The 10668-nt window shown below is 32.7% G+C and overlaps 2 protein-coding genes across 2 annotated transcripts; both read right to left on the bottom strand.

Annotated features, from left to right (window-relative positions):
• Window positions 1-1823: 1823 nt before the first annotated feature.
• LOC108767481 (ATP binding cassette subfamily B member 7) lies at window positions 1824-10280 on the bottom strand. The gene is made up of 11 exons (XM_018517392.1): window positions 9863-10280; window positions 4897-5148; window positions 4628-4835; window positions 4310-4476; window positions 3932-4210; window positions 3691-3865; window positions 3438-3595; window positions 3194-3357; window positions 2928-3057; window positions 2540-2815; window positions 1824-2155 (listed from the first exon to the last, which is right to left on the bottom strand). The coding sequence occupies exons 1-11, from the start codon at window positions 10028-10030 to the stop codon at window positions 1907-1909; spliced, it is 2226 nt and encodes a 741-aa protein (XP_018372894.1). The 5' UTR covers window positions 10031-10280; the 3' UTR covers window positions 1824-1906.
• On the bottom strand, window positions 7276-9963 carry LOC108767482 (SET domain-containing protein 4). The gene is made up of 2 exons (XM_018517393.1): window positions 9895-9963; window positions 7276-8638 (listed from the first exon to the last, which is right to left on the bottom strand). Exon 2 carries the CDS (start codon window positions 8615-8617, stop codon window positions 7304-7306), a length of 1314 nt encoding a protein of 437 aa, XP_018372895.1. The 5' UTR covers window positions 8618-8638; window positions 9895-9963; the 3' UTR covers window positions 7276-7303.
• Window positions 10281-10668: the final 388 nt, after the last annotated feature.

Below are 10668 nucleotides of genomic sequence, written 5' to 3'. Positions count from 1 at the left end.
TATATTATATATTATTATATTATTATATTATATTATACTTCGTCTACGTTCATTAAACTGCTGTCTGTCATTTTATTTGTAGGTTATTTTCTGTTTCGCAACGTTCCTTCGCTCGCTACGGATTTTTGCACGAATCGACGGAGTGAGGGTCTTCGCCAGCGAAGCTTCGCTGCATGAAATTGTACCTTAAGCGGCGGGGGGCATGGGTTTATTACCAAAAACTAAAGCTAGCGGCACACGATGCTTTCTTTCCTGCTGGATTGCTTGCGTGCTACTGTGCTGGTAATCTGACTGGCTGCTATGCTGGAAATTGTATGGCTTGCAGGCCCCGCTGTTGGCTGATCCGCTGGATTTTTGTGATAGAACCGGTGCTATTTTTCTTGCTTGATTTCATGCTGGCTTATTGTAGAACCAATCACGACGCCGCTTCATTTGAAGATGGCCGCTGGGAAGCGTGTAAACACATGCGATTAATTCTCAATCGACGATTTTTCATAAAACGAAAGAATCTGGCAGAAAAAGCGTTGCTCTTCTCCGCGAACCAAAATATTTATCGGTAAAATTCATAACTCCTCAGGGCTCAGGTTAGGAATTTTTATGTACTTGTAATAAATTCCAGTTGCTCAGCCAGTACTAAAACTCGCATCGTCTGAAGCCAAACTAGCAACACACCAACAGCACAGCCAGCACTGTTGCCAACACGGCAGCAAGCACGCAAATCCAGCTAGCAATCCAGCAGGAAAAAAGCATCGTGTGCCGCTGGCTTAATAGCGTTTTCGGCTCGGCCGGGTTTGTACCAACCTGGGTTGGATCAATGGCGTTTTGTGCTCGCCTATTGGTAGAGCGTGTAACGTCAACCAATAAGAAAGATTAATTCAACCTAGAGTCCTAGATTTATCACAGAGGCGCAACCGGTGTTATGCATTCTGATTTGTTGTTGCAATCTATTATATATATTTGTATGTATGTATGTATACATATGTAAAATATGTAAAATATATTAAAATTTTCAATATTTTTGAAAAAATTTTACATAGGCGACTAATGATCTCCTATTTATTAGTGACTAGTACGTTACTGAAGCTACATTGGACGCGCATGCGTCAGAAATCCGGCCTGTCTAACAACACTGTCCTTAATTAAATATAATGGGCCGCAAGTCAGAACGTCAGAAGTCTTAACTCTTAACCAGTTTTAACCAAGGCCATGGTCCGATTCATGCTAACAACGCTCATGAGTATCTTTCGTCTTCGTTTAACATTTGACAAGCAACAAGGATGAAATGATTTTTAAGCGTTGTAAACGTGAATCGGACCGCGGCCCAAGTCGTTCAAGTTGGCTATTGGCCAACTTCACCGATTATGATTTAAGATCGCTTAGAACTTCTTGTGACTTGTGGCTTATTATAGAAGGGCTGTAAGACCTGACTATGAATACGGATATTAGTCTTTTATTTACCGTTTATTGATCAAATTAAATTCATGATAAACAAAAAATTTAATTTTTTAATTTAATTGAAAATTGGTCATGTATTGACTTCTTTATTCTATTTGACACATGATGTTTAATTTTTATTGTATATTACACATAAGAATAGAGGGAGAGAGAGACTTATTCAGATATATATATACGTAATAGAAGGCTTGTAATAAGATTACAAGCGTAACATTTATTTAATATTAATATGTACACTGACTTCGTAACAAATGTTGTCACTTATTTTTAATACTTATATTTGTATGTACAATATATAAATGTAATATATATTTTACTATTTGTGAAATTATTTTTGTATATCTCACATAATTTATTAAAGTCTAACTATAAGACAACATTTGAGGTAATTACTTGAAAAGGTTAAAACGTTCATTCAGTGTTGCATATGTTTACCTAGTTACACTACTCTTTAATTAAACTGTTCAGCTTGATTTTTCTTTTTTTGTTGTGATTTTTTCATGCCTAAATATTGAGTTTCCCACAATTTGCTGTACAAAGAATTTGGTATAGATAACAATGACTCATGTGTTCCTCTTTCAACTAAATTACCCTGATCTAACACAAGTATATCATCAGCATCCATAACTGTCAATAAACGATGTGCGATCACGATTGATGTCCGTTTTTCGGTTGCATTACGCAGGGCATCAAGTATGTTCTGTAAAGAAATTACTTATATTAAAAAATTATTTATATTAAAGGAATTAAAGGAATGTAGGAGAGATATTTAAATAATATGGCTATGTATAGGGTGATTTGTATAAAGCAACTGATTTAATTATTAGCAAAATTTCAAAATATATGAAAAAGTAGTTTGAACAACAGTGTGTTGAACATCAAATTCATTGAACGCCAAATGATATTGACCTTAAAATGTTCCCAATGCCTTCACCCGTAAAATTGTTTCACTATATGATGTCTCTTTTTGTACTGAACACATTAGTATAAACTACTACTTTTTTATATATCTTCAAATTTCGCTAATAATTAAATCGGTGATTTATACGAATCACCCTGTAAATATAGCATTTCTGAAACTTGCATGTTCTGTAATGGAATCCAAAGAAGAAGTAGCTTCATCGAAGATCAATATAGGACTATCTTTCAAAATTGCTCTGGCAATTGCAACTCTTTGTTTTTCGCCGCCACTTAATTTCAAACCACGTTCTCCCACGGGTGTGTCGTATCCTTGCGGCCATTTTAGTATCGAGTCATGTAGATTTGCCATTTTCGCAGCTTCGAAAACTTCATCGCGCGATTTTCTCAAATTACCATAGTGTAAATTATAAAATATACTTTCATGAAAGAGTACCGTATCCTACAATTTTGTTTTTGATATGTTATAAATGATATATTATAAAAAGTGCTGCAGTATATGTGCTACATAAAATAATTGGCTTTAAAAGAAAAGGATAAAACATTGATTTCACCTGTGGCACAATTGAAATGCATCGTCTGAGGTCGTCTAAATCAACATCTCGAATATTATGACCATTGATGTAAATATTGCCATTATCTGGTTCAAAAAATCTATACAGTAATCTCACAATTGTAGTTTTTCTGGAAAGATAAAAGGCTATATGAAGCAATCGTGAAGCAATTATTGATATTGATGAATTATTGATGGATTGTTGATGAATTTATGATGAGTAATCTATGTGTTAAAAAATTTATATAGATATACTTAATATCTTACCCACAACCAGATCCTCCAACAATAGCAACCTTCTTGCCACTCGGTATAGTGAATGATACATTTTTAAAAATAGGTTTTCCTTGAACATATTGGAAGTTTACGTTTCTAAATTGAATTTCTGATGAATTTGATGTCACGTAAAATCTCAGTGCGTTTTCTTTTGACTGTTAATAAAGATTCGAAGAGCAATTTAATTATTTGCAAATAGAAATAGATTGCCACATAGATATCAATATAATCTTACTTTAATTACAGTATCAGTTGTCATGAGAGTAAACATAGTTTGCATGTCAATAAAAGCTTGTCTTACTTCTCGATAAACAGAGCCTAAGAAGCCTAAAGGAACCGAGAGTTGAAACAACAAAGCGTTCACCATCACTAAGTCACCGACAGTCATACTGCCTATATACAAAAGAAATAAAGATATAGGCATTAATTTTTTTATAAAAGTACTGTGTATAATTTGATAATAAATTAACAACTACAAATGTAACTACCATTTATGATATTTTGTGCCGCCAATACCATGATGAGGCTTAGCGCACCACTGAAAATGGCATTCTGCCCGAAGTTCAACATCGCTAAGCTCGTGCTAGTCTTGAGGGATGACGTTTCGTATTTTTTCAAAGATTGATCATATCTTTCCGCTTCGAACTTCTCGTTGTTAAAACACTGAAGCAAGCAAGATATATATATTTTTAAAAATCTATTTAAAAACAAGTACATTTTACTACTGACCTTTATGGTTTCGTAATTAATGAGCGAATCTATCGCTTTATTGCCTGCTTCGTTTTCCGCTTGATTCATACGTATTCTGAATTTGGTGCGCCATTGTGTAACAGTTAACGTGAACATAGTATAAACGCTCACGCAACCTAACGCTACAGCTGAGTATTCTGGTCCACATTTTAATCCCAATATCGCACTAACTAACGCTAGTTCAAATGCTGTAGGTACAACGTTAAATACCATAGCGTTTAAAATGAAATTAATACCACGGCTGCCACGATCGATTGTCTGAAAAAGATAGTATTATATTTTTTAAGATGTAATATAGCTTTTTTAATATTTTTCATATGAAAATGATAAAAGAAGTGGCTAAATTTCATATATTACCTTCGATAAAGCGCCGGTCTGCCTACTCAAATGAAAAGCCATATCGAGATTGTGCAAATGAACAAAAACGTTTTTTGCTATTTTACGAATAGAGTGCTGTGCGACTTTCGCAAAAACCGCGTTTCTAAGTTCGCTAAAACCGGCCGCTCCAGCTCGTGCTATTCCATCTACAAAGATTCTGGAATTATTAAAAATCCTATATATATGTATATACATATATATCCTATATATATATTATCTTACATATATATATTATATATATATCATAAGAATTCTCTTACTAAAATATTAAGATATTCCAAAATAAGGTATCCTTACATCCTACTAGTAGCGACGTTGCCACAGTCGCGACTGTTGCAGGTGCACTTGTTAAATTCATCACAGCATTGCCAGACATTGCTGCGGTGTGGGCATTTAAAATATCTATCGCATACTTGAAAATAAATGGTACAAGAACATTTAAGACTTTAGCTCCTACAAGTAAACCCATTGCTATTTTTACTCTTTTCCGTATTTCTGGATCGTCCTATAAAAATAGAATACATAATGTTGTACATATTGCTTTAAATTAATATAATATTACTTACTTCTGGCCAAATATATCTAAGCATGGCCTTTAACATGTCCATACTGGTGACCGACGATTTATCGTGTAAGTCAATAGCATCCCTGCTCAAGCTAGAGATACCAGGATGGAAGCAATTTCTTTTTTGTTGGCCAGGCTTTGCTCCGGTTAATCCAGTAACAACCGATACTAATTTTATTGGCGGCACCACAGATTTAGATTGCGGTACACTCTTCTTCTTCTGAGCACGGTCGATTACATTGCCGCTGCAACACTATAATATAAAAAACATTTCATTTTTATATAAAATCAACGTATGTTCATCATGATAATTATAAATTTATAAACATGTAACAAATGTATTCACATATGTTTTATGACTACTTAAAATTTCCAAATAATCGAACCAACTAAAAACTAATCACTTGTTATCTTTGTTTTAGATAACAAACTATATATATAGCATAATAAATTGATGATTTACATACATAAAAAAATTTACGTTTTGAGAAATATTTAGCATTTCTAAAAAATTACTATACAGAGTGTTTCAGAAATAGTTGGTCAAACTTTAAAAGCATATTCTACTCATTGTAAGGATGAAAAAAAGTCATATAAACATGGGTTTGAAAACGCTTCCTTTCCCCAAGTTATAAACATTTTATTATTTTATACTTACAGTGACTGACAAAAAAAAAAGAGACCACTGTAATATTGTAAATTTTTATTTCAAAAAATTGTCAAAAAATGAAGAGAACTTAAAATAATTTAGCTCAGACAGTTTGTTATTAATAAATTTTAATATTTATAACAGATTTTTCTTTATATCTTGTTTAAATTAATTCATATTTAATTTTTTTGAAAAATGATTCACTTAATACTAGGACAAAAAAGAGACCACTGTTTTAATTAAGGATATTATTTTATAGGCTGCGCTCGGAGAGCGAAGCGAGTTTGTTTGTTTTGTTTGTCCTTTGATGTCATAACATATCTGTTGTTAACTGCTGCGAGGCACGATAATCAACAGTTGCTTTGTGAAAATGGCTGGAAAACAGACTTCTATACATATCCGAAAATTAATTATAAAAGACATCCAGGAGGGTATTTCACAGAGAACAGTAGCTGCAAAATTTTGTGTTAGCAAGACTCAAATGCAAAAATTGTGGAAAAAGTTTCAAGTGACCGGTTCAGTTTCGGACATTGCAGGAAGAGGCAAAAATCGGGCGACCACGTATCGAGATGATTCTCGTATTATACGAGAAATTAAGAAGAATTCATATTTAACGGTACAAGCTATTCAAGAAAACCTTCAATTAGATGTATATCATAAAACAATCCGACGGAGGCTTCGCAAAGCAAACTTGCACAGTCGATTTGCAAAAAAACGGCCCTTTATCAGCAAACGAAATAAAATAAAGCGCCTAGAGTTCGCGAAAAAATATATAGAAATGCCAATCAACTTCTGGAAGACAGTTCTGTGGTCCTATGAAAGTAAGTTCGAATTATTCAACTGAAAAACAAGGCTCAGAGTATGGAGAAAGACCGGAGAAGAATATCAACAGCATCATTTGCAGCAAACTGCAAATAAAGCATAAAGCACGGAGGAGGCAGCATTATGGTCTGGGGTTGCTTTAGTTGGTCAGGAGTAGGAAATTTGGTAAAAATTGATGGCATTATGACCGCAGATACCTACATCGATATTCTTCGTGAAAATCTGGAGATATCATTGCTTCGCGTCGGATTGGAAAATAATTTTATCTTCCAGCAAGACAATGATCCAAAGCATACGGCAAAAAAAGCAGTCAAGCATTTATGAAGTCTAACAGAATTCAACTTCTTGATTGGCTTCCACAATTGCTTCGCATCGACGTCGCATGGATTGTTGAAGACATTCAAAAATTTTTTACTCTCGGAATATTTTGTATTTTTTTACACGCAGCGATATGATTTTAGACTCGCCAATTCGATGTTAGAATAAGCTGCCATGTTGATGAATACTATCTTCACTCTTAAATGCTTAAATAAAGACTGATTCCAATTCCATACAGATCCATCTATAATGACTCTTTGTTTACTTTAGAAAGTGAATAGAAGTAAAATTCATGAAACGTCAAAGCGAGGCATGCCGTGTGATGTAAATACGTACAATTTAAATAAGAATTGTTTATAACACGGAAAGGAAGCGTTTCCAAACCCATGTTTATATGACTTTTTTCCTCATATCTATTTATATTAAATAAAATGGATAAATAAAAAGAAAATCGAAGAAATATTTTGATCGTTATTTATTATTCGATCATCACAATATTTTGTAAAACAAGATATGTTTAATGAAATTTACATATGTATACGTATGTACAAAAACTATTTTCTAAGTATATTTTATATTGTACGTGTAGATTATATTAATTTGGAAAGCTGCATTATATTTAATATAATATAGCATTTCTTAGTTTCTCCATATAATTAAATGCAGCATCTAAGATATTAATATACTCTTCTATGAGATTAATCGCGATTGAAAAGCTCAGGCTTTTAAATTTAACATTTTTCATATTACTTAAAGCATACATATACTTCGTTCTTTTCAAGTTTAAGACATTTATTCCTAGCTTATTGATTATACTCCGTTCCTCTGTATCGAACGTTTCGCCATATATTTTCAGTTTCCAACGGTCCTTCTCTAACTTTGTACTCGATATAAATAATGCCATTGTCGCATTGTAATTCAAACCGTCGCGAGTAAATGACATATTCTTGTGGAAACCATTGAATGTAATAAAATCTAATTTATTCCTTGAAATGTCAAAACATCTCTTTATATCAAAGATGTTAAATTGGATTTCATCTAGCGGATTACATGGAATGAAAAATCCATAATCGATATATAACTTGAGACTGTCATGTGCACCGTAATTAATAAACACTTGCGTTTCTTTGTCAAACGGTTTCAAAGTAACAATTTGATAAAATTGATTCTGATAGTTATCCGTGACAATAGATACTTTAACAGCGGCGTTCACATCGTGATTAAATAAATCTAAGAACGGCGCGAGAGCCAAATTATTAGGTTGTTTTATGTTAAATATGTTCTCCTTGCATACTTTAGCATCTACATATACAGCTCGTGTATTGACAACATAGTATGCCCATTTATATTTTGCAAATGTTAGGATCTTTTGCAGACACACATTGCAATGAGGACAATGGCTTCTATCAACATTCATGTGTTTTGTAACTTTCATTAGCAAAGAAAAATCTTCTTGCAATTTATGTGTTTGATATAAAGGACGCAATATAAAACTTGGTAACATTGCTTTCTCTTTGTTGGAACAGAAATCTGGATTTGTGAAAGACTGCGGCAGTGTTTTTAGATAAAGATACCACTTTGACTCTATACCTAAATGTGTCTCATATACAAGAAACATTGCAAGCATACATTGGGGACTAAAACTATCAGTGGTATGCAGGAATAAAGTTTTAATATGACTCTGTGATAAGACGTCTGTTGTTAATAACATTCGAAAAGGTAATTGAACCAGTATTTCATCACTTTCTACGCGCTTTAATGTTTTTAAACCTCTGCCTGAGAGGGGAAAATGTTTTGGTATTAAATAACGAATCGATGTACAGTTTTCACTTAGAAGCCAGGATTTTAAATGCGTCAGAGACTCATCAGTGTTCTCATTCAATTTTACGAAATTAAGCCTCTTCCTTCGGCGTTTTCTCGACGTTCGCCCCATTGCATATATAGATGATTATGTCTATAGAAGCAGTAACAAAAATCTTTATTGCAAACAAGTCATCCATAATAAATCTTCCAATAAATTATGATTATCACACCTTATATATCATGATACATCTCAATAATATAAAATTTCTTTGTGTATAAAATCTCAAAACTTGATATAACATTGCACAAGATAATTGTGGTTTATCTATATCTATTACTGTCTTATAAATAATAAAATAATTGAAATGTCAAGGCTTTTATTATAAACGAGCAATATTAAAAAAAGTTAATTAATAAAATTCACATTATATTCACATACGTATACCGCTAAAAATCTCAAACGTTTTGACTGACAAAGTCTTCATCAGCAATTGACAAAAAAAAACCTATTTATATAATCACTATTTTTACAAATAGATTTTTTTTTTAATTACTGATGAAGACTTTGTAAGTCAAAACGTTTAAGATTTTTAGCGATATACGTATGTGAATATAATGTAAATTTTATTAATTAATTAATATTGCTTATTTATAATAAAAGCCTTGACATTTCAATTAATTGTGTAGCATTTACACGCCTATTTCTCTTAAATAAAAAAAAAAAATATATATATATATAACCAGGAACTCACAAAATATAATAAAATACTATAAAATATAGAACCAAATAAATAAGTAAATAAATAAGTATACGATATAAAGTATTATATAAACATGTATATACAGGGTGAATTAGAGTTGTTGAACCAGCTTTTTACCCTGTGAGAAAATTGTCGACTGCACACATTATAATCGAATTAGATATGAAGTCAATAATTTTATCATAGAGTAAAAAGCTGGTTTAACGACTCTGATTTATCCTGCATATATAACGTTAAAAGTAAATATGTACAGTCATATGTATACATGTTTATCTAATATGTAATCAGGACTGAACACATTTCAAATACTTCTATGTACATTTGAAATACAGTTTGTATTTTGTATTTCATATTTCAGATACTAGATTAAACACTTTTGTATTCTGTATTTAATGATGTATTTTGCCCAGCCCTGACTAAAGTACACACGTTAAAGAGTAAATGTTACAAAGAAATAGAGTTATTGCCTCTCGTAGCAATTCTAATGCGCTTAGCTTCGTTGAAGAAATATGTATTTTGTTCAGTCCTGTACGTAATTATATAATCGATAATTGAATGCAAAAGCCTATGCCATAATGCAATATTTGTAACTATAAAATTATTGGATGCATTACCCTGATGCCGAAAGAAAGAAACATAGAATTACGTCTGGTAATGTGGAATCTATTAGATAATATCAATCGTGTCATGACTCCGCTGCTATACATGTATCTCGTCGTGTTCCACAGCTTTTTGTTGCGCAGTGTTTCACATGGCACACAATTGTACAGTACGCTCAACATTTTTTTCGTTTTTCTTTTCTATAATGCCTTCTTTTTTTCGTGAAAATATTAAATGGATACCAAAATAAATGCCATTACAAATTGATATAAGTATATTGCGACAACCGTAATGTAATCACGACATTGCAAAACCATAACCTCAATATGAATTAACCGTAAAACACATAGGTAACAGGGCAGCCGGCAGGGATGGGCGATGCTTCGTTGATTATACAAAAATCGATGTTCTTTCCGCTCAATAATCGATACTCGATTCGATGGCTCAGAATTCGATTAATCTGTACATCGATCTTTTTTTTAATGATATCGATTATGGTTGGCTTTCATTGATCTACCCAAAGTTATAACTGTCCAAGAGTCCTAGATTTATTAGAGACTAGAGAGACAGTCCCTAGCAGACATTTACTTTTAGCGTTTTCGGCCCGACCGAGTTTGCACCAACCTGGGTTGGATTAATGGCGTTTTGCGCTGTCCTATTGGTAGAGCGTGTGACATCAACCAATAGGAAAGATTAATCCAACCCAGGTTGGTGCAAACCCGATCGGGCCGAAAACGCTATTTAAGTCGTAGAAAATTAACCAATCACAGTAGAATATGAGAAGAATAATCGACTATTAGCGTATTCGATTTACTGACTC

This window comes from Trachymyrmex cornetzi, unplaced genomic scaffold, assembly GCF_001594075.2.
Source record: "Trachymyrmex cornetzi isolate Tcor2-1 unplaced genomic scaffold, Tcor1.1 scaffold681, whole genome shotgun sequence".
NCBI classification, from domain to species: Eukaryota; Metazoa; Arthropoda; class Insecta; order Hymenoptera; family Formicidae; genus Trachymyrmex; species Trachymyrmex cornetzi.
The sequence above is the reverse complement of the archived record's forward strand: the minus strand, read 5'-3'. Positions and strand labels throughout refer to the sequence as shown.